Genomic DNA, 24,526 nt, shown 5'->3' with positions numbered 1-24,526 from the left:
ATATGTATAGACACACTTTTCTATAAGTCAACATGCACTCTTTTCTTCAAGTTATGTAAAAATAAACTCTAAATTTCAATAAGCACATTTATTTTTATTTTTTTCGACACGATCAAAGCAGTAATTTCCTTGTGTAAATGAAGATCAGCAGTAAATGATAAAACTATCATTTATTGTCGATCTTCATCGGTCGTATCTAAATAAAATGTATCATTATTGGCAGAATGATTGGTAAATGTAAATGCTGCTTGTAGCAACTTTGACACAAGGCATTGCTACCCAGCACACAGCTCTTACTAGAGCCAAATCTAGACAATAATGGTGCTTCTTACCCATTGAGGATCGTCCTGATGGAAATGACCATCACATCCTCAGTGGATGACTTCTCAAGCCACCAATTATTCATCGATGGTTTCTAAAGGGACCTTAGGCCATAAAAAATAAAAATCAAGTACTGTCTTCACAGTTCATATTAACCTACTTCTGCAGCATTTCAAACTCACAGTTGTTTTTTCCCCGCCTGTCCACCATGATATGTGCTTGTCCTACATGCTGGGTTTATTTTTCTTAAATAACCTACAATTTTATTTCCTGTTCTGTGAAACTGAGGAGTTCATTTTACAGTTTCCTGTAAAATAAATGGATGACAAGCAGATAGAAATCTAATTGCTACAGTATCTATAATCATCAAATCCAACTCAATGAGATCTGTTAACAGACCAGTAATAGATTATTAGGCCTAAACGGACCAAGAAATGCAGCGTGCTGCCGAGAACAAAAATGAAGAGTCAGAAGTAGATTTTAAGACAAAAAGAAAAATCAAATGAATACACTTGTTACAAATTTGTCTGTGTTATTTTCGTACCCATTCATTTTTCTTTTCAATGCCAGAAACAGATTAAAAAGCCAAATAGGTAAAATTTTAAGTAGTTGGAATAAATCCTTCTAAATGAACAAAAAGATAAATGTGCTAGATAAAGCGATCTCACTATACAAATGAAAATACTCTTCTTCTGTATACAGGTTCTATATAACATGGCATCTTTAGATGCTATGTGAAATCATTGATTGTTAGACACAGGGTCCATGATGGTATGTGAAATAATTGATAATAAGATGTAGGGTCCATGCATAGCTTTTTCATTTTTCACCAATAACATCCAACCCACTAAAATGCCAGTTATATCCTAAGAACCTGTTTAGATCTGTAGGTGTGCTTAATGGTGAAACATGGTGTTGAAATTCTGAAATGTTAATCTGCAGATTGAGTACATGAACTGGAATCTTAAAGGGATTTTCCCATCAAAACAACTCGTTCCTAATGCAGATCCCCTGAAGATGAGCTGAATGCTAGGGATTCAGGCTGCTAGAATTATGGTTTTTACCACATCTTTTGCTTGGTTTCACCTTCCATGCACTTTCGGGATATATTTGAAAATAATCGAGACTTGGAGACATACATAAGAAACTATCTCCTCATTAAGGCCAAGATGGTAATAAATACGCCATACCAAGTGGCTCAAAATTACATATGACCATATTATAGAGGTCTCTGATTATATAGTGATCTACTTTTATAGTGTAAACTTTGTGCAGCCTAACAGGAGACATTGGCGACCCATACATGCAGGCTTTGCTCATATACATCTTTAGCACCCGTTCATGGAAATGTAGATTCAGAAACCAGGTGTAGACAAGGTAATAAACCAGATGAAGATCAACATGACCTTTCTTACTGGATGTAAAGCTGGAGTTATTTTTCTCATTACACTAATGTGGTGTTCAATCATTTTTATTATTTAAGAGTATGAGGTGACTTTATAGCATAAAAAACCCAAAAACATCAGCATGTAAGGAACCCACTTTTTAGTACAGGTTTTTTGACATTTACAAAATCCAACTCACTTTCACACAATTCATATAATGAAGAAATATTGCAGTTATAGCAGAAGAGGTGAGTAAATCTCCTGCAATTCAGTTTTGCCAATTATTTATAATATTTCATATTTGGTCAGTAAAATTTTTGACACATCAGTTTGCCTTTGCGTTGGTACATTTTGATTGCATGTAGTGTATGTAACACATTTTTCCGACTACATTGGCATTGTGAATTTAAAATAATATCTATTGTAAAATTATTTTTTAGGTCTGCAAATTTAATGACTTATAAACCTAGGAAGAAAATTTGTATAAAATCTGAACCTTGAGAGTGATTTACTCATCCCTACATTGGAATATGGCTTCAAAGAAAACCGGGTTCTAAAAGAGGGATCTGCAAAGCTTGCCCCATTACAAGATTGAAACTGTTTGGAATACATAGAAAGAGAATACAAATATTAGAAATGGCAATATTACATAGCATTTGCCCTTTAAATAATAAAAAAAAATCACCACTAATAATAAATCTCTGAGGTATTCATATGAATCCTGTTTATTGTTTTTGGGAAAAGCTAAGCCATTTAACTGTCAAATCAGCTTAGTAATACAGTGGTAGGGGGGTGTATTTATAATTTTCCTTTTAATCTAAAAACTAGGTGACAACTATAAATACAGGAGCTATAATAGGTACTATATTGGTTGTCACCAAAGTTTTCCACTATCAGATGAAGCCAAAATCCTGGTAAAAAGAATTAGTAATAATCTGAGAGTTTAAAGAGACTCTGTCACCAGATTATAAATGCCCTATCTCCTACATAATCTGATCGGTGCTGTAATGTAGATAACAACAGTGTTTTTTATTTAGAAAAATGATCATTTTGAAACAAGTTCTGAACAATTTTAGATTTATGCTAATTAGTTTCTTAATGACCAACTGGGCGTGTTTTTTCTTTTTACCAACTGGGCGTTGTACAGAGGAGTGTATGATTCTGACCAATCAGTGAACAATCAGCGTCATACACTTCTCATTGTTCAAGCCCAGCTTCTTTCACTGCCCAATCACACTGTAACAATGGGCTGGAACAATGAGAAGTGTATGATGCTGATTGGTCACTAATTGGTCAGCGTCATACCCTCCTCTGTACCACGCCCAGTTGGTAAAAAGTAAAAACACGCCCAGTTGTCTATTAAGAAACTAATTATCATAAATCTAAAATTGCTCATAACTTGAATATAGTTTTTCAAAATAAAAACCACTGTTGTTATCTACATTACAGTGCCGATCAGATTATGTAGGAGATAGAGCACTTATAATTTGGGGGACAGAGCCTCTTTAATTCTAGGAGGATACTTCAAGGATTCTTACTTACGGGTGATTTTTTTGAAAGTGGTAAAATTTTAAGTCCAATTTCCATGTCTATCATGTTTATGACTGTATTCTATTATTATCGTAGCCATTTTCTAAACAGTTTTATACAACATTTTCTATTATCTCATATTTTCAATATTGACTTTAAGATAAAGTGCTAAGTGGGAGATTTTCTTTAAGGTAAATACAATGCAGAATACTTCATCCCTATATTTTTGATGCATAAAAAAATTATTTCCTGTGCCATACTATATTAATATTGCATTCACAACTAAAATATGTTGGACAATTTTGGTTGCTTTCAGATTTGTCCCTAACAGAACCTCTAGCGGAGTTGGTGGGATTCTATATGGTCATGTGCAGAACAGAATGAACATATACAAAACAGACTTTACAAGACATCAAGTAATGGCTTTATGGCTTTATCTCCTACAGAAGCCTCAGGGCTCCAATGACGGGTCACGGCTGGCCGTTCCCAGTCATGTGACATGGGCAGCTTGGTATCACTGTGAAACAGAAGCATGCATGTATGAAACATTTATCAATTTCATAGTATGCGACAATAAACACACACATGAAATATAAGTGATAACATCGAACATCTCAATGTACATATATACAATGTACATATATAAACACACATATACATACATACACACATACATATACTATAATATATACATTAATATTTGCAAGGACCACTAAAAGATTTTCAGCTCTTAAATTCTGGAAATTTCCTAATATTTTTGTATATTATATTGAAAACACCTACAGATTTAAAATTCATTTCATATGACTTTACAATATAATGCCCTTTGTCCCCTTTAAATGTAATATTTTAAATATTCTACAGAAAATTAACTTTTTAAGTTATGAATGCAAGTAATTATCAAAATATATACAAACCCTATTTATGAAAAACATTGTCAGATATTAGGTTTACACACATACACTTTATAGAAATGGAAATATCTAGTGGCAAAGGCTTTGCTTTCACATTATGTCATCATTACTTCTGAATTTAAAGGGGTTGTAAATGGTAAAGTAATAACATGCAATATTGGAATGTAGTGGACCGCCAGCACCTAAAAAGATGAAATAATTAGCTTTTTGTGCATTGTATATATCCTTTTTTGTCCCCGAAAGTGTGTTGTATTGTATGCTATTACTGAGGCTTGTGCATTTTTGAAAGGAGAGTTTCCCAGATGCAGACACAGGGTTTGTTTACATGCATCTGATTGGGTGGATGTAACTCAGCTGCTGATTGGTGCTTCTGATCATGCTAGGACTTCCTGCTGTGCTACAGGCAGACAGAGCACTCTCCTTCAATGTGATTTATTGGTAAATTAATAAAAATAAACATAATACATTTATATGGGGTAGAGAGCAGTCCTGATGTAAATTAAATGCAAGGTATTTGTTTTCAATTTCTTGTGGGTAATGTCTGGGAAAGTAGTCTGTGTCTACGACCCATTTAATTTAAAGGGTATGACCTTAAAGACAATTCTCTATGACATATGTTTATTGTTTTACAGCATCACAGTGAATATAAATGTTGGCTATTGGTTATTAATATAAACAGTGCTTAATATTAATATATTAATATAAACAGATATATACTGTATATATCTGTAAATGTAAAAACGTTACTCTAGTTCACTAATAATATGTCCTATGAACCAACTTTTGTTGATCACGGGGTCAATGGAATGTACCAGACTTTATAAAATCCATCATTTGGAAACATGGGATGTAATCACAGCTGTGGGTATATAGAAGCAAAGACTTATAGACCCTGTGCGATATTGTATAAAATATTTAGCTATTCCTTTATAGGATCTGTCATTTGGTCCTTGGCATTTTTCCTTGTCCCATGGCAAAAGGGAAGAGGAATTATGCCTTTACGTCTTAGGAATGTCGGACACAAACATTGACTGACAAAGACAAATATAAACTTTCAAGATAAAATCACTTTGGTTTGATTACAGAAAATAAGATCTCCCACAGTAGAAAATAAAGAAGTGAGCGGCTGCTGAGTGCACACAACGATATACATGTTAGATTCACAGCTCTACTCTGGTCCTCATGGTATTAATGTAAACAAGAAATACAGTGATAGGCACAGGACTAAGACAAACAGTGCTTGCAATTTCAAAAAGGCATCAAACACTTGTATTTTCCTAAGCATGCAGTCAGCATTACAGTCATAGAAACTTTGAGGAGAAGTCTATGATCCTAGTCAGCATCCATGTGAGGAACCACACAAGGCTTCCGACCCTTGTTCCCTTTTTATGAAAATTATTGCTAAGAGACCCGCAGGGTGAATGCAACTTCTACACGGCACCATAGCTTGATTCATTTTGTGTCGAACTCTCCACAATTTCTGTGCAAAGCATGTTGACGGATCAGAAATTCTGTGTCGGAGAAGCTAAACACTGCAGGTCCCATTAGCAAGGTTAAGTTAAGGGAAGGCGAGTATAAAGAGTGACAAGAAAACAATATACAGTTTACAGAACAGATGAAAACACACTAGGGTTTCTCCACATGCATCTCATGACATATTCCAAGCTCCCAGATGTCACACAGTGTGTGACAAAATTCATCCTTGTGGGAGAGGTGCCCATTGTTTACACATATTAGTAACACTCGTAAGGCTATAGGCCTTCAGTTATTGTTGAGCATTGGAGTCTTGGATCCTATAGGGCACAAACATTAACCCTATCTACTCATCCAATGATTACCGCTGCTCAGCAATGACAGCTCCGAAACCGGAAAGTCTTGTAAATTTTGCCTCTGCTGAAACCAAGCAGCAGTGACAGGTTTGGTCCATGTAACATAGTGTGAGGCTAAAAGACCCATGTCCAAAAAAAGGAAATTCGAAGTTGAGTTTTGCGTCCTTGTATTCTCCGGAATGTACATATGCGTGCGAATTGTGCCTATGCGTCTGCATTTATGTCTGTCAGTAAAGAAAGTTTTGTGTTATATTAATGTTTTTTTTCTTGTTTGTGTTATCCAGCTGTGTGCTTTTATGTATCTCTTGCAGTCAAGGATTCCATAGATAGTCCCGTATTTTGTAGCTGAAAATGTTTAGCTAGATAAGAAGTCCACTTCGGTGGCCATAGTTACTTTTTAAACATGTCCTGGAGAGGACCTGGGAGATACTTGAGTACAGTATCCAAAATGCTTTCCTCTTCCTCTTCATCATCATCACCACAACCTGCTGGAATGGCTTTCTTTGGACGGGTCAAGCTACCTTCACAAGGCTGTTCCATGGCTGCCTTTTCTTCTGCTTCTTTCTCCTCTTTCTTTTTTAAACCATACTGTAAGTAGAAATTGAGAACTTTTCAAGCAGACAATACGTAATGAAATTCTAATAAAGGTATAGTGGTAACGAAAAAGTATACATAGACATGCACAAAAGTTTTGGCAGTAGAGTACAAATGCTTACATAGTCATTGTGTCAACTAGTGAGATAAATTGGTGACATCACATCCCTTCTGACTTTTGTCGGGCTAGTGTTATGACGAGCTTGTGTGGATTCAAATCAAAATCTATATCAATATCTACATATGTCTAATATATACAAAATATATAACTAGCTTGAAAAGTGAAAATATGTGTCTGAACATTAATGTAACTGCCATACAAGGTCTTCATATCAAATGTTGTTATCATAATCTGTTCAACCTAAAGATTTAGGCCTATAACTACATGCAATCTTATCAAAGGAAGGCAAGATATTAAAATGGTTTTCCCAGAATCATAAATTATCACCTAGCCACAGAATAGGTGATAATTTTCTGATCGCTGGGGCCCCACCTCTGGGACCCCCACAGATCGTGTGAACGGGGTCCTGAAACCCCAGATCCGCCTCATTGCACCCTCTGCAGTGAGGAGGAACTTGAATGGAGTGGTGTTCGAGCGTGCTCCCACCACTCCATTTCATGTTTATGAGAATGACAGAAACAGCCAAACACTGTACTCGCCTGTTTTTGTCATGCACATAGACATTGAATGGAACAGCAGCTTGCATGCTTGACCGCCTCTCTATACAATGTCCTCCTCACTGCTTGACCGCATTCCAGGACCCCCATTTTCACATAACATGAGCAACTGATCCTCTCTGTATGCCTAATATCACGACTTTGCTGTTTGAGATATATTTGCTGTTTGAGATATATACATACATAGTATACAACATATATCTATAGTGAAGGAAATAAGTATTTGATCCCTTGCTGATTTTGTAAGTTTGTCCACTGTCAAAGACATGAACAGTCTAGAATTTTTAGGCTAGGTTAATTTTACCAGTGAGAGATAGATTATATTTAAAAAAACAAAACACAGAAAATCACATTGTCAAAATTATATATATTTATTTGCATTGTGCACAGATAAATAAGTATTTGATCCCTTTGGCAAACAAGACTTAATACTTGGTGGCAAAACCCTTGTTGGCAAGCACAGCAGTCAGACGTTTTTTGTAGTTGATGATGAGGTTTGCACACATGTTAGATGGAATTTTGGCCTACTCCTCTTTGCAGATAATCTGTAAATCATTAAGATTTCGAGGCTGTCGCTTGGCAACTCGGATCTTCAGCTCCTTCCATAAGTTTTCGATGGGATTAAGGTCTGGAGACTGGCTAGGCGACTCCATGACCTTAATGTGCTTCTTTTTGAGCCACTCCTTTGTTGCCTTGGCTATATGTTTCGGGTCATTGTTGTGCTGGAAGACCCAGCCACGAGCCATTTTTAATGTCCTGGTGGAGGGAAGGAGGTTGTCACTCAGGATTTGACGGTACATGGCTCCATCCATTCTCCCATTGATGCGGTGAAATAGTCCTGTGCCCTTAGCAGAGAAACACTCCCAAAACATAATGTTTCCAACTCCATGCTTGACAGTGGATACGGTGTTCTTTGGGTCATAGGCAGCATTTCTCTTCCTCCAAACACGGCGAGTTGAGTTAATGCCAAAGAGCTAAATTTTAGTCTCATCTGACCACAGCACCTTCTCCCAATCACTCTCAGAATCATCCAGATGTTCATTTGCAAACTTCAGACTGGCCTGTACATGTGCCTTCTTGAGCAGGGGGACCTTGCGGGCACTGCAGGATTTTAATCCATTACGGCGTAATGTGTTACCAATGGTTTTCTTGGTGACTGTGGTCCCAGCTGCCTTGAGATCATTAACAAGTTCCCCCCGTGTAGTTTTCGGCTGAGCTCTCACCTTCCTCAGGATCAAGGATACCCCACGAGGTGAGATTTTGCAAGGAGACCCAGATTGATGTCGATTGACAGTTATTTTGTATGTCTTCCATTTTTTTACTATTGCACCAACAGTTGTCTCCTTCTCACCCAGCGTCTTACTTATGGTTTTGTAGCCCATTCCAGCCTTGTGCAGGTCTATGATCTTGTCCCCGACATCCTTAGAAAGCTCTTTGGTCTTGCCCATGTTGTAGAGGTTAGAGTCAGACTGATTATTTGAGTCTGTGGACAGGAGTCTTTTATACAGGTGACCATTTAAGACAGCTGTCTTTAATGCAGGCACCAAGTTGATTTGGAGTGTGTAACTGGTCTGGAGGAGGCTGAACTCTTAATGGTTGGTAGGGGATCAAATACTTATTTCTCTGTGCACAATGCAAATAAATATATATAATTTTGACTATGTGATTTTCTTTTTTTTTTTAAATATATATATAATCTCTCTCTCACTGGTAAAATTAACCTAGCCTAAAAATTCTAGACTGTTCATGACTTTGACCGTGGACAAACTTACAAAATCAGCAAGGGATCAAATACTTATTTCCTTCACTGTATATATATATATATATATATATATATATATATATATAGATAGATAGATAGATAGATAGATAGATAGATAGATAGATAGATAGATAGATAGAATATATATATTTACTTACACTAGAATGATTTTTGATAACAAACCTATCAATTTGATTACTTAATATGTTGTTTATACTTTATAAACTCCATTACTGGTGTGTTGAAGATAGATTTATTGCCAGATAACTATCTTAAATTCTACTATTTCAGAATTGGTATAATATAGTATTGGCTTTAAATTTGGGCAAAATACAGCATAGCAAGTATAGATCCCAGGTCACAAAAATATAAAAATCAATAAATAGCAGAACTGAAATCCATCATTTATTTTAGGCATCAATGAGCAATTCAACTGTGTAATGATACAATGAAACATGACACAGTTGGAATTTACATATAAGACATAGAATGGCATCGAATTGCTGTAAGTGGCCTGTTATATCAAGTCTAACACCTTTATAATGTTCAGCTAGTGACCTTCAGGTTCCCTTTCTGCACTATTTGGCAATAATATATCACCACAGATTACCCATATTTTATAATATCATCAACTGAAGTTCAAGCAGAGCTAGACTAAGGTACCTTGGACCCACCAGAGAAGGTAATTCTGAGGGGTTCCTTTTCATTTATACTGAACATGTGAGAGTCCACTATTAATTGTACTGTAAACTTTGTAGTTATCATTCTATACAAAGGACATATTATCAATAATATTATCAATAATATCTAATAGGCTATTTGTGAATTAACCAATTAGAAATAGAATTTACTGTCAATTTATTGGCTTCAAAGTCATTTGCAAATGTCATTGTAAACATTGGGGCCCATTATTGTTTCAGAGCCTGGGTCCACTGTAGGATCCTCTGGTAATTTGTGGGCCAGTCTTGACCAAGTTTAAACAGCATTAGGAGATTTATTGAGTTATTTATTGAATGACCAAGTAAATTACTTCATTAATCTTTGACAATTATTGATGTTACACTCCAAAAATAGAAAAGACACATAACAGAATATTATACCAATATAAATGTATCTTTTTTAAAGTATCTCAGACACAAAACCAGTCTTAAAAATGGTCAGATAATAACCTCTGATGATATGCAGTAATATCCCATCTGCATATATGCCTTGTGGAAATGTATAAAATAATTGTAATACATATATATGGAATTGTAGCCTAACCTAACAAGATTAAAGAACCACACGTGTGTATACATACAAAAGATGCAGATTAGAGCACTATTAGAGCACTATACAGATGTTATATAGAAAGGGATAATGCACCGCACCTCAATGCGAGTTTCATCCGGTGAGAGTGAAAAGCGTATCGGGGTGCGGTGCATTATCCCGGTCTGTATAGCGTCTGTTTTGTGTTCTAATCTGCATCGTTTCGTATTGTGTGCACACTGTTGTTCTTTACTTGTCTGTATGGAGGTACTTTTATTTTATTTGATGCTGCTACAATTTTCTTTCCATATTTACTATATATGTTTTACAATTATTTGATACATGTCAACATAGCGGTTATGTAGATAGAATATTATATCATCCTCGGTGACTATCTGACCATTTTTAAGACTTTTATATCTGAGATATTTTAATAAATATAAATTGATATTAGTATAATATTCTGTTCTGTGTCTTTTCTATTTTCAGGGCATGCATTTTCTATACGATACAGGATAATCCTTACGTATGTTATAGACCCAACTTTAATAGGTTGACTAATTCTTGATGCTAGTCTAACATGTCAATGTTGTTTCCTTTTAATAAGAGAAATATTTATTTCAGAAACATTTTTAGACCCAAGATGAGGAAACCTCTCCAACATTGAAAGAAACTTCATGTCAATGGTTTTTGACATCTACAGAGACATCAAACTAGAAAAGATTGCACACATATTTGGAACCATCAATCAAACTCATTTCAAGAAATTTAATTTCTACCTCTACCACACTGTAAACAGAAGATGATAGAGAGATTTCTTTCTTTTATGAAAAATATTCTTTATTTATCTGATATGGTTTGAGAAGGCCAATTTATTGTCTGTTATCTCCCCCATCTTCCTGACAGGATATTAAAGATCTATGTCCTTCTGCCCACCTTGTGATTAGATGGAACATCCGCTGAGGGAATGAGCTGCCCGCGGGAGATTATAGATAGAGATACGACTGGGTTTTCTAATATTAAGCGATTTGTTGATAACATTGAACTTTCTTAAACCTCTTCAAAGACAACATATATTTGGCCTTCTAAGGTCACAGAGAGAGAACTAAAAGTAAGTTACTTGATTTCAAGTTTGTTTCATCTCGTTCCTGCCAATTTACTGATACCATTTCTATTAAAGAAATAAGGAAAGACTATGCTATTTATAGACAAGTTACAATGAAGAAGTAAATGGTTTCCTTTCATGGATGTTACTTTATTAAGATAATGTGATGTATCTGATTTGGCATTATGTTACGGACAATTTTGGCAAGCACACAAAATCAGATATGCAATGAAAGATTATTGACTGGAATAAATTGTGTAACTCAAGCCAAAGGAAGATAAGCTGGCAGATACAGAAACCCCTGCCTATCACAAAGTATCCATTATGGAGAAACAGATACTCTATTTCATCAGCCTTATAATGACAGAAAAGACAGTGGATGTCCCTTATCTCTAGAGTTCGAGAAATAAAGTTCATCTAATGCCAATTTATTATCTCTGAAATAGCTAGGCTTAGGGAGTGACTTTTTGACAGTTAAGGCCCTTTTACATGGGACAATTATCGGACAAACGTGTGTTCACAGAACACTCGTTCCTGATCATTTCCTTGTGGAAACAGGGCAACGATCAGCTGATGAATGAGCAAATGTTCGTTGGCTGATTGTATGGTTTATGCAGCCTAACATATTATCTTTGTAGGTAGCACATATCCCTGTGTAAACAGGGAGATGTGCTGCCGACATGTTAGAAATGTATGGGGACGTGCGATCGGAGTAACAAGTGCTCGTCCCCATACATAGCTCCTTGTGAAAAGAGCAAACGAGCGCCGATCAACGAGCTGTCTTGTTGATCAGCGCTGGTTTACCCGGCCCATGTCGGGACATGTTAGAGAACCCTTACCTAACGTGATTGATGCCACACCTTGGGTGGTAAGACATTGTTTCGTGGCATCATCTTTCATCAGAGGGATTTATGTACAGAACAATGAAAATTGCCATTTTCAACATCAAAAACAAGATAGTGAAATTGAAATAAAAATAGCCCATATGTTTCTAGAAATATGGCAGATGGAAAATGAGAAGTCACAAAAGTAGGCTTAAACTTAAAGTGAACCTGTCACATTAAATATGCTACCATACAGATATAGCCGTCTTTATCTTGTGATTTAACGCATTAAATAAACAATGCCTAGATCCCTTATCTTGACTTTTTCAATTACTTTTCAATGGCTTTTGTTGTGTGATGACACGCTGCAGCAAGCTATTAGAGTCAAGTTAAAGATGGCTACATCTGTACCTGTGGGGGGATGTTAATGAGCAGAAGTTTACCATGTTGATACAGTTTAGTGGAAACCTTTTTAGTACAATTGTAGAATTTAGTGACTTAAAGGGAATGTGTTGCCAGCAAAACATGTTTTTTTTTTTTTAGTTAAACAATTAGTGTGTAGGTGATTAAACATTGTTCTAATTTTTTTTATTTTTTTCACGAGTCAGGAAATATTATAAATTGGATTCAATTTATAATATTTCCCAGCACTGGTCACTAGATGGAGCAATTCCCAAAATTGCAGCATTGCATGTGGTAAAGCAACCACATTGCTTTATGCTGCAAAATTGGGAAAAAATCCCTCGCTCTAGTGAGCTCTCAGAATCCCCCCCTCCTTTATCCTGGCTAGTGCCGGGAGAAACGAGGGGTTTGAACGGTCTAACCTCATACACTGTGTGTCGCCATTTTTTGAGCTAACACACAGTGTAGAAGGTTAACATACAGTAGTAAACACACACTGAAAAACGAACATACATAGAAATAACTTACCTGCTGCAGTCGCCGCCGCTCCCTCCGGTCCGTCCGCTCCGTCTGCTGCCGCTGCTCCATGTGCACAAGTCCGGAAGCCGCGACCGGAAGTAGTAATCTTACTGTCCGGCCGCGACTTCCGGTCCACACACACGGCGTACACCAAAGTGGATGGAACGGGCCCTGTTCGCATTCCCTATGGGACTGGAGCTGCCGTATTCCATGTCTGTATGTGTCGTTAATCGACACATACAGAAATGGAAAAAAAAATGTCAGCCCCCATAGGGAAGAAAAAGTGTAAAAATAGAAAAAAGTAACACACAAACACACAAATAAATATAAACGTTTTTAATAAAACCCTAACATAAAACTGATATAAAAAAAAAAAAGTTTGGTGACACTGTTCCTTTAAATCCTTGCTTTTTCTGAGCTTATAAATTCAGTAGGCTGTCTTACACAGTGATTGATACCCTATCCTGTGTGAGTGTGCATATAAAGATAGGTGTCAATTATTGAATAGGTCCGCATCCTAGACTCATAGACCCAAGAGCAGGGAATTAAATTATTAAATTCCGAATAAATATACGGAGTCTTTTCTAAAAAAAATTACATCAATCTGCTCAGTTCTTCCTGCTATATAACATGCTGCTCAGAGAGACAGGTTTACATTAAAAAGTATTATACACTGTGAAAATATAAACTTTAATTTTGGTAAAGTCCACGCAATGATACCTTGAAATGTAACATTGTTTGATTTTTCCTGTAACAATATTATACATCTGATGTTGTATGTGAACATTTCAATAAATTAGCTTAGAAAACCAACTTAGAAATACTTATTATATAGCTACGTTAATGTTAGGGTATGTTCACACGCTGAGCCAAAAACGTATGAAAATATGGAGCTGTTTTCAAGGGAAAACAGCACCTGATTTTCAGACGTTTATTGAGCAACTCGCGTTTTTCGCGCCGTTTTCGCTGCGCTTTTTCGGCCATTTTTGGAGCTGTTTTCAATAGAGTCTATGAGAAAACGGCTCCAAAAACATCCCAAGAAGTGTCCTGCACTTCTTTTGATGAGGCTGTATTTTTACGCGTCATGTTTCGACAGCGACGCGTAAAATAACAGGTCGTCGGCACAGTACATCGGCAAACCCATTGAAAGCAATGGGCAGATGTTTGCCGACGTATTGGAGCCGTTTTTTCAGCCGTAATTCGAGGCGTAAAACGCCTCCATTACGTCTGAAAATAGGTCGTGTGAACCCAGCCTTAGGGCAGAATGCCATATTGGCTAAAATCTGGCATTATGATCAGACAGGCCTGGGGTTCTATCGAGGACCCAAAACTGATTGATTGTTTAGGAAATATGCCATGTTGATGACCTCACCAAAGCGGAAGTTCTCTTTGATGACCACTCTGATCAGTACTAAATAAATGGCTGAGATCAGAGGTTTCCCTGATCTCTGCTGATAGAGAAGGTGTCATGTCCAGGGGCAAAAACAATATAAATAACTATTGCAACTGGAAAAATTAAATAATCCATTAAATTAAACTCATTAATATTGTAAATGGGTTATAATAATTTAGGGAAATCAAAACCAAACTCTTAAGTCATCCATATACCAATTCAGTCTAGAGAAATACCTTCTTGACACCACACCTGGAAGTCATATCAGTTCAATCATTCCCTTATGATTTGAGATAGGAACTCACATCTGAACCGAAATAGCAGTTCTGTGTAACATTAAAAATGTCCTTTGCTTCCTAAATTGTATAGGTTTTATTTCCTACTGTTTTTAAGGTGGGTGTGCGCGTTTATACATTGTAAAGAAAGTGTTTTGGATAGAACCCTTTTAAGGAAGAATGGTTAAGATGTAAGACTAATCTAAATGCTTAAACAGAGAGAGACCATCTCTTGTAATAGTAGCTAAACAGTAAGACTTATGTTCTTTCCCTTTCTTATGGTCTTTAACAAATGATGTCCTTATAGAAGAAGCTATACAGCGTCATCACTTGAAGTCATTTATCGATGCCCAAACAATATTAAATTGTCTCTTTACTACCTAAAAGACTACTAAAAAAAAACAGAAGACTTGTTATCATCAGCCTGTTCATAAGGGAAGTGAAAGGGTTACAACCATATGGTGTAAAGTAAAGGAAAGGAAGCAGCTCTGAAGCTAATCAATTATTAAGAGGGCAAGCCCAGTGCACAGCCTGCTAACTCCTTACAGAACGCTGAACATTATGATAAAAAAATAGATGCATTAGCAGAAATAAACAAAGCAAAAGGGAGGGATGAGAGCACTTTGATGTGTAGAGCCGTCACAGGAGTTCATCCCTTCCAGGCTAAATGTACATTAAGAGTAAACGGGTTGTAAATATTGTATAGAATAAGACATATGCCTGAGAATGGACTAGAAGAGAAATGAACATTGCAATGCTGACCCATTATTTCTGACATACAGACACAAACTTTATCTAATGTTCCAGTTGACTGCTCCCATACTGATCTCTGTCTCAGAGAGTTCAGAGGCCGGTATTTTTCAGACAGCTGGTTCAGAGAGGTAGCGTTTGATGGACTGTCTCATATTACACAGAGCAGTGGCGTAACTACCGCGGTAGCAGCAGTAGCGGCTGCTACGGGGCCCGGGGCTTGAGGGGGCCCGTGCCGCCAGCCGACATGCCCACCCAAATGCCCGGTGGCGCCGCTAGCAGCCGTTATGGCTGCTACAGCGGTAGCGCCGCTACTGTGGGGCCCGCGACGCCGAGCCTTACACAGGCCCTCTCATGCCTGTAGGTGTCGCTAGCACCGGAGGGGGCCCCAGTGCTAGCGGCAGCCAAATACATGTATTAGCACTGAATGGCCGGGCATGTTCCATGCCTGACCATCCAGTGCCTTACAATGACACTGATTGGCTAGCGGCGCGATGACATCATCGCGCCGCTTCCATGCTTGGAAGGTGCTGATTGGCGGGGCAAGTCATTCTGCCCCGCCAATCAGCGTCATGGGAGGATGCTCGTTCAGCTCCTGCAGACATGCTCAGAAGAGAGCATGTCTGCATCGCCAGTGAACAGCGTGGGAACGGGATCATGTGAGCATGTCATTTTTTATTTATTTTTTCCTCATAAAAATGTGAATGGCATTATCTATAGTGGGGGGTCGTCTTTATGTGGGCTATTATATATAGGGGGTCTATATGTGGGGCAGTAGCTACAGGGGGGTCTATATGTGGGGCAGTAGCTACAGGGGGGTCTATATGTGGGGGTGTGGGCCATTATATACAGGGGGCTCTATATGTGGGCCATTATATACAGGGGGGTCTATATGTGGGGGTGTGGGTCATTATATACAGGGGGCTCTATATGTGGGCCATTATATACAGGGGGGTCTATATGTGGGGGTGTGGGCCACTATATACAGGGGGCTCTATATGTGGGCCATTATATACAGGGGGCTCTATATGTGGGCCATTATATACAGGGGGGCTATATGTAGATCACTATCTATAGGGGAGCTTTTTTTTTAGGGTACTTTCTATAGGGGTGGGCTATGTGTGGGACACTACAGGGGTGGGTTACCTGTGGGGCACTAGCAACAGGGTGGCTATATGTAGTGCACAGTCTACAGGGGTGGGCTATATGTGGGACACTATATACAGGGGGAGCTATATGTGAGACACTATCTACAGAGGTGGGCTATACGTGGAGCACTAACTATAGGGGAAGCTATATGTAGGGCAGCACGGTGGCTCAGTGGTTAGCACTATTGCCTTGCAGCTCTGGAGTCCATATGTGGGCACTATCTACAGGGGCTTCTATGTAGGTCACTATCTACAGGGGGCACGGTGTGTTGAGAATTTTAACTTTGTTTATAGGTGCAGAAATGAGAAGCTGAAGACATCTAAACGGAAAACTGCAAAAATGGGTCATGACCGGGAGAAATCCATCATAGATGTCTGAACCGGAGGGAGAAGAAAAGAACTAGAATCTCAGACGTCACCGGTGAGTCACTTAATGTAAATGTTTATTCTGCCTCTAATCAGTATTGTAGTCACTGTATGATCTGCAGCGAGATGATGGTGATAGGATTTTTTTTGTGAAACCGCATCTCCCAGCATATCCTTACCATTGTTCCGGCCATGCTGGGAGCTGTAGTTTTACGCCGTACAAACCTATACGCAGTGGCGTAACTACCGCTATAGCAGCCGTAGCGACTTCTACAGGGCCTGCAGCATGAGGGGGCCCGTGGCACCCGCCGGCACGGCCCCCTCTCATGGCCGCAGGCTCCGCTAGCAGCCACTGAAGGGGTTGTTCCTACAAAACACATGCATCCCCTATCCACAGGATAGGGGATACATGTGGGATCGCTGGGACGCCCAGCGATGAGGAGAACGGGGGACCGAAAGTCCCCCCTAAGTTCTCCATGACAAACCTCGGACTTCCGGGGTCTGTGTCGGCAGCTCCGTAGAAATGACTGGAGCGCCGGTCGCGCTTATGCGCATGCGTGTCCAGCGCTCCTTTCATTTTTATTGAACTGCGCAGACGCCGGAAGTCCGAGGTTAGTCATGGAGAACTTCGGGGGACTTTCGGTCCCCCGTTCTCCTTATCGCTGCCAGCGATCACACATGTATCGCCTATCCTGTGGATAGGGGATGCATGTCTTTTGTAGGACAAACTATAGGCCGTTTTTTTTTTTTTGGGGGGGGGGGCTATATGGCGTTATCTACAGAGGGGTTCTGTATGGTGTTATCTACAGAGGGGGCTGTATGGTGTTATCTACAGGGGGGCTTATGGCGTTATCTACAGAGGGGGTCTGTATGGCGTTATCTACAGGGTGGACTGTATGGCGTTATCTACAGGGGGGCTGTATGGCGTCATCTACAGGGGGCTGTGTATGGTGCTATCTATAGGGGGGCGCTGTGTGGTGGAATCTATAGGGAGGCACTATCTACAAGGGTGGGGGGGGGGTTGTGTGATACCCAGCAGAGGGGGGGCCCCAGTCAAAAGTTTGCTATGGGGCCCAGTCTTTCCTAGTTATGCCCCTGACACAGAGGCACCAGCCTAATCTTAACAAAAAAATATGCTTTGCCCATAATAGGATAATATTAAAGGGGTCATATAGAAACCTATTGACAAATACCTGTAAGTTCTGCAGGTCCCACTTAATTGGTGTATTTCATAACAGGGTTTTCATATGGGGCTTTCTGCTTAGAGGGCGATCATTTCCTGATATGAAGATCGTGTGAAAGTGGTTTGCATTTATCTGACATCACTAACCTTCTTGATGGGATATGTCTGGCATCTGGTTGTCTACTGGCATCTTCTGACCATGTTATGAACAGACTATTTGCACTTCATATACAGGTAGGGGAAAAAGTACTTCAGACTGCACAACCTCCATACAAGTAATGGAGATAATCTCAATCACAGATATAATCTTCATATATTACATTTATTTGCCTCAAGTATAATATGTTTCAAGGCATTGGAGGGCCCCATCATTGTCTCCACTGACATGAGTTGTTGGCATTCCTTCAGAGGTGTTGGGCTTAAATCCAGTCTGCCATGATACGCAAAGCCAACTGGATTCTATTTATATGCATTAAAACATTGAAATATTTGGTTCTAATAGAGTCAATGTATATAGGTAACTGAATTAGGCATATGATTAATGTTCTCAATTGAGAGTTTGTATTTTTCTATTGAGAGTTGTAGTTTAGTACTTTATTACTACTGTAATTGTACAATGAGCTGCGGTCAGTTTGACTACTGTAACTCAACAGTAAAGTTTTTTCATGGACATTACAAACCAAAGACTGAAGCATTATAAAATGTTCTTAAAATATATCATTGTATAAAAAGGCAATACATGTCAATGCTGGTGGGTGAACACAAAGGCTAACAAATGTTCCCACTCCTAATAGGATGTTAAACAATAGAACTTTGAATACAAAAAAACAATGTATTAATGTGTGCTCTCTCTGAGGCCAGCAAGTTTTCAGACAATTTTACAGTATTTTTTTTATTCATTGGTAACAAACTTCTGATATGAATTATATTTTCCAAACTACTTTTTTAAATGTCATGTAAGCCCTCGGACACGGAGAGATTGTAGAAATAAATTACAGCAGATGTTCCATCTGTTGCTTTTAATGAAAGAAAATGTTTTTTCTTTTGTATAAAAATTGCATAGACATATGGCTGGAAATAGGTAAATATTGAAATTAAATATTGAAATAGAATTTTGAAAGTGTCTCTGTTTAAATAGCTTGTATTGTTTATTCTTGTAGTTGACCTTCAAGTGAAGACTGAAATGAAAGTCACATGTTCAATAAAACATGGAATTCTGTTCATCATGATGCATTGTTTCTTATATCGCCATGTGCCAGCATTGCGTTATCAGTGGGTATCCCCTTCCTTGCCCGCTGTGTAAAAAAGATAATTAGCAAATGGCAGCCCTGCAATAAGACTATTTGCCACCAGCCTCATCTACAAGATAACAAAAAATTATTTTAGTCAGATCATATTTGTCACTTTTTGTATATACGTTTAATACGAACCTGTATTTAGCTCATCTTGAGTTATACGGCTCATTTCCCAAACCAATAACCATACAAAATATGGAATATGGGAGGACCCCACTGTAAAACTAATATAGAAACCTTTTTCCTTTAGTGCAGGCCCTTGATCAAGAGCAGCAGCACTCAATTCCCTACTCCCAAGGAAATTAAGCTTGAGGAGGGTAGGGGCAGGTGAGATGAGAACATCGCCTCTTGTTGGACCCATCTCGAGATGACAGGCCTTTTGACAGTTAAACAGACCAGCACCATTTCTAATTTGGTAAAGGTTTTTTTTTTCACCTCAGGCAGCAAAAAGACTTGAGCCATAGCCTGCTGCCAGCCTTTTCAGCTCCTGGCCCCCGTAGCAAGTACACACCCGATTTAAAGGCAGTGACATGATATATGATAGTGAGGAACCGTCCTAACTTGTTGACAGTATGAAAACATAAATTAACCACAATAATATACTGTGTACACCCTGAATGTTTCTCTTTGTCTATCATCTACTATTATACCCAGAATGGGTCTGCTATGTAGTTTCAGTATGCATATTTTGCTTCTACCAATGTAATAATATTATAAGGTTAATTAGAAATCATATTACAATCCTGTCACAGGGCCCGTGGATAATGAATATGTCAAGGGGCCAGCAACGTATGCTTAAACCGGGGAACGAGTCTAAGGGAACCCGTAGTTTTCACCTTTTAACCCCTATACAGGGATCTGGATTTCGCTGGAGGGGTGCCCCGGGTCGCTACTCACAGAGTAGTCTCCCTTGCTGGCGGCCAACATTAACATGTGTAATACAAAATCAATTGACAGTTTTTGGTTTCAGGTATAGCAAAGATCAGGGCAGGCAGCAGACGGGCACTCACAATTGTTCGAGCAAAAGATAAGGGCAGGCAGCAAAGGTTCATCACGGGTTATTATCAAGAGGCAGGAGCGTTGCTAGGGTCTTAAAAGATAAGAGGAACAAGCCCCTAGACATATATGTAACGCTCCCAAAAAAAATAATATATTTTTTACATATATATCGGAGATAGCATATCTATAAGACTAATGCTCCTATAGCCACACCGCTGAATATAATTGGATGCATTGTCTCAGCAGACAGGTACATACATGATAGGCTTAGATACAGGGCCCCAGCAGACCGTATCACACATGATAGACTTAGGGCTCATTCAGACGAGTGTGAATTTCGTCCGTGGGCCGTGCATTAAAATAATGCACAGCATAAGGACCCGTTGATTTTAATGGAGCTATTCACAGATGCGTGAGTTTTCATGCAGCGAGTGTCCGTTGCATGAAATTTACTGCATTTCCTATATTAGTGCGTTATCACGCACCTAGTCTCCCATTGAAGTCAATGGGTGCGTGAAAACCACTGGCAGCACATGGACGACATCCGTGTGCTGTCCGTGTTTCACGCATCAATTACATTGAAAAAAAAAAGTGCTTCCAAGTGCGTGAAAAACATATGCCATACGCAAAGCACACTGATGCAAAACGCAACGCACATGACCAGATTTACGCGGGTTTTTTAATGCGCGTAAATCTGTCACACTCGTGTAAATGTATCCTTGTATTAATCCTCAGGGGCAAATTTAGCATTCCTGGGGCCCCAAGCAAAGTTCTGTCTCGGGGCCCTAATCAGACACATGTAGAGCGTTCCCCACACAATGCCCCTGTATATAGTGTCACAAACCCCCCTGTATGGTTCCACACATAGTCCCCCTGCCATAAATTCTCCATGCACAGTGCATAGGCTTATATACATGGCCCAGCAGACAGTATCACACATGATAGACTTAGATACAGTGCCCCAGCAGTCAGTATCATATATAATAGACTTAGATACAGGTCCCCAGCAGTAAGTATCCTTGAACTAACATATGTCCATCCTCCAAAAAAATGTGTGTGCGCGTATGTATATGTATGTGTGTGCACATATATATATATATATATATATGAGACAGCATATGTGTAGCACTCTGACCCTATAGCTATAGATAGGATTAGATACAGTGGCTCAGCAGACAGTACCACACATGATAGAATTAGATATAGTTAGATATAGGGTCCAGCTCGCTGACATTGCGGCTCCAGCGCTGGACCCAGGAAAGGTAAGAATAATAATTGTTTTTTTATGTGCTACTTTATTTTGTGTGTCTGTTTTTTTACAGGTTCGGTCTTGGACTACGTCGGATTTGAGGACTACTTCGATGATGGCTTTTTTTATTCTAAATAAAATAATTAATCCGTCATCGAAGTAGTCCTCGAATCTAACGTAGTCCAACGACCAAACCTGTAAAAAAACGCAAACACAAAAAAAAAATCATTAGTAACACATGTGGTAGGCTTAGATACAGGGCCCATGTGCCATACTGTCTGTTAGACCATGTATCTAAGCCTACCACAAGGTAGGCTTAAAGAGGCTCTGTCACCACATTATAAATGACAACGTAATCTCGCGAGATCACACTTGCTGTCATTAAAGGGAACCTGTCACCAGCATTTCACCTATTAAACAAGCAATACCTGGTAGTAGTGGGTGAAAAATCATTTCTATATAACCTATAATTATCTTCTTAGTCGGCTCTGTAGCTTTAGTATTCCGTTTTTTAGTGTTCCAGAACTGTATGCTAATGAGCATAAAAGAGTCATATCTTCGTTTGAAAAGAGTCAAATCTTCGTTTGAAAAGAGTCATATCTTCATTCCTCAAGTCTTCCCGAGTTTTTCCCGCCTCCTAACTTTTGATTGACAGCTCCTCGCCTTTCCCCAGCACATAAAATCCCGCGCTTGTGCATTGATGTCCTCTTCTGGTGTGTGCGCTCAAAGGGACACCGGATTATTACGATAAAAGGCGCAAAATCTTTTCAAGCCGTTATTTACAGTCGGAGGAGGAGTTTAGGAGAGGGGATAATGGCAATGAACTTTTGATAGCAGTGGCCAGCGAGGGATAAGTAAAGTTCAATAGGTGAAATGCTGGTGACAATTTCCCTTTAAGTCCCACACAAACATTACCGAAGTGTCGGGATTGTGAATAGACATCGCGTGCTGGCTGGAAGCAATGTCTATTCACTCTCAAGGCACTTCAGTAACATTAATGTGTTAGTAAGTGACAGCACATCATGTTCTAGCAAGATCACTATGTGCTGAGTATATGAATGGAGAGAAGTGTATGACACTGATTGGTCAACGTCATACACTTCTCCTTACAACCAGTGGCGTAACTACCGCCGTAGCAGCAGTAGCGACTGCTACGGGGCCCGCGGCATGAGGGGGCCCGTATCGCCCGCCGGCACGGGCCCCCACCATGGCCGCAGGCTCCGCTAGCAGCCGCTATGGCTACTACAGCGGGACGCCACTGAACACTACGGCAGAGCAGGGAGGTATCTCCCCGCTCTGCCATTAAACAAGACATGTATCCCCTATCCACAGGATATCCACAGGATAGGGGATACATGTGTGATCGCTGGCAGCGATAAGGAGAACAGGGGACTGAAAGTCCCCTGAAGCTCTCCATCACAAACCTCGGACTTCCGGGGTCTGTATCGTCAGCTCCGTAGAAATGAATGGAGCGCCGGTCGCGCTTGTGCGCATGCGTGACCTGCGCTCCTTTCATTTTTATTGAGCTGCCGACACAGACACCGGAAGACAGAGGTTAGTCATGGAGAACTTCAGGGGACTTTCCGTCCCCCGTTCTTCCTATCGCTGCCAGCGATCACACATGTATCCCCTATCCTGTGGATATCCTGTGGATAGGGGAAGCATGTTATTTGTAGGACACACTATAGGTCGCATTTTGGGGGGGGCTGTATGGCGTTCCCTGTAGAGGGGGGGCGCTGTATGGCATTCCCTGCAGGGGGGGCGCTGTATGGCGTTCCCTGCAGGGGGGCGCTGTATTGCGTTCCCTGCAGGGGGGGCGCTGTATGGCATTCCCTGCAAGGGGGGGGGGCGCTGTATGGCGTTCCCTGCAGGGGGGGGGCGCTGTATGGCGTTCCCTGCAAGGGGGGGTGCTGTATGGCGTTCCCTGCAGGGGGGCGCTGTATGGCGTTCCCTGCAGGGGGGGGGCGCTGCATGGCGTTCCCTGCAGGGGGGGTGCTGTATGGCGTTCCCTGCAAGGGTGGGGCGCTGTATGGCGTTCCCTACAGGGGGGGCGCTGTATGGCGTTCCCTGCAGGGGGGGCGCTGTATGGCGTTCCCTGCAGGGGGTGCTGTATGGCGTTCCCTGCAGGGGGGCGCTGTATGGCGTTCCCTCCATGGGGGGGCTGTATGGCATTCCCTACAGGGGGGGCTGTATGGTGTTCTCTACAGTGGGGGCTGTATGGCGTTAGCGCCATACAGCCCCCTCTGTAGATAACGCCATACAGTCCCCCTGTAGATAACATCATACAGTCCCCCTGTAGATAACGCCACACAGCCCCCCCTGTAGATAACGCCACACAGTCGCCCCTGTAGATAACGCCACACAGTCCCCCTCTGTAGATAACGCCACACAGTCCCCCTCTGTAGATAACGCCACACAGTCCCCCCTGTAGATAACGCCACACAGTCCCCCTCTGTAGATAACGCCACACAATCCCCCTCTGTAGATAACGCCACACAGTCCCCCTCTGTAGATAACGCCATACAGCCCCCTCTGTAGATAACGCCATACAGTCCCCCTGTAGATAACATCATACAGTCCCCCTGTAGATAACGCCACACAGCCCCCCTGTAGATAACGCCACACAGTCGCCCCTGTAGATAACGCCACACAGTCCCCCTCTGTAGATAACGCCACACAGTCCCCCTCTGTAGATAACGCCACACAGTCCCCCCTGTAGATAACGCCACACAGTCCCCCTCTGTAGATAACGCCACA

At 40.3% G+C, this 24,526-nt stretch overlaps 1 protein-coding gene across 3 annotated transcripts in view; it reads right to left on the bottom strand.

Annotated features, from left to right (window-relative positions):
* Nucleotides 1-1,628: 1,628 nt before the first annotated feature.
* Nucleotides 1,629-24,526, bottom strand: part of CPLX2 (complexin 2) — a 176,461-nt gene continuing 153,563 nt past the window's right edge. For 2 of the 3 annotated variants that reach the window (XM_075856467.1, XM_075856466.1), the window contains one exon: nucleotides 1,629-6,567. In XM_075856467.1, the coding sequence (XP_075712582.1) occupies nucleotides 6,370-6,567 (198 nt within the window). In that variant the 3' untranslated portion in view covers nucleotides 1,629-6,369. The remainder of the gene's footprint in view (nucleotides 6,568-24,526) is intronic. The other variant, XM_075856465.1, reaches the window with a different exon arrangement.

The sequence above is a fragment of the Rhinoderma darwinii genome, chromosome 3 (genome assembly GCF_050947455.1).
Source record: "Rhinoderma darwinii isolate aRhiDar2 chromosome 3, aRhiDar2.hap1, whole genome shotgun sequence".
Lineage (NCBI taxonomy): Eukaryota > Metazoa > Chordata > Amphibia > Anura > Rhinodermatidae > Rhinoderma > Rhinoderma darwinii.
Note: the sequence above shows the minus strand (reverse complement) of the source record. Positions and strands in the feature narration are given on the sequence as shown.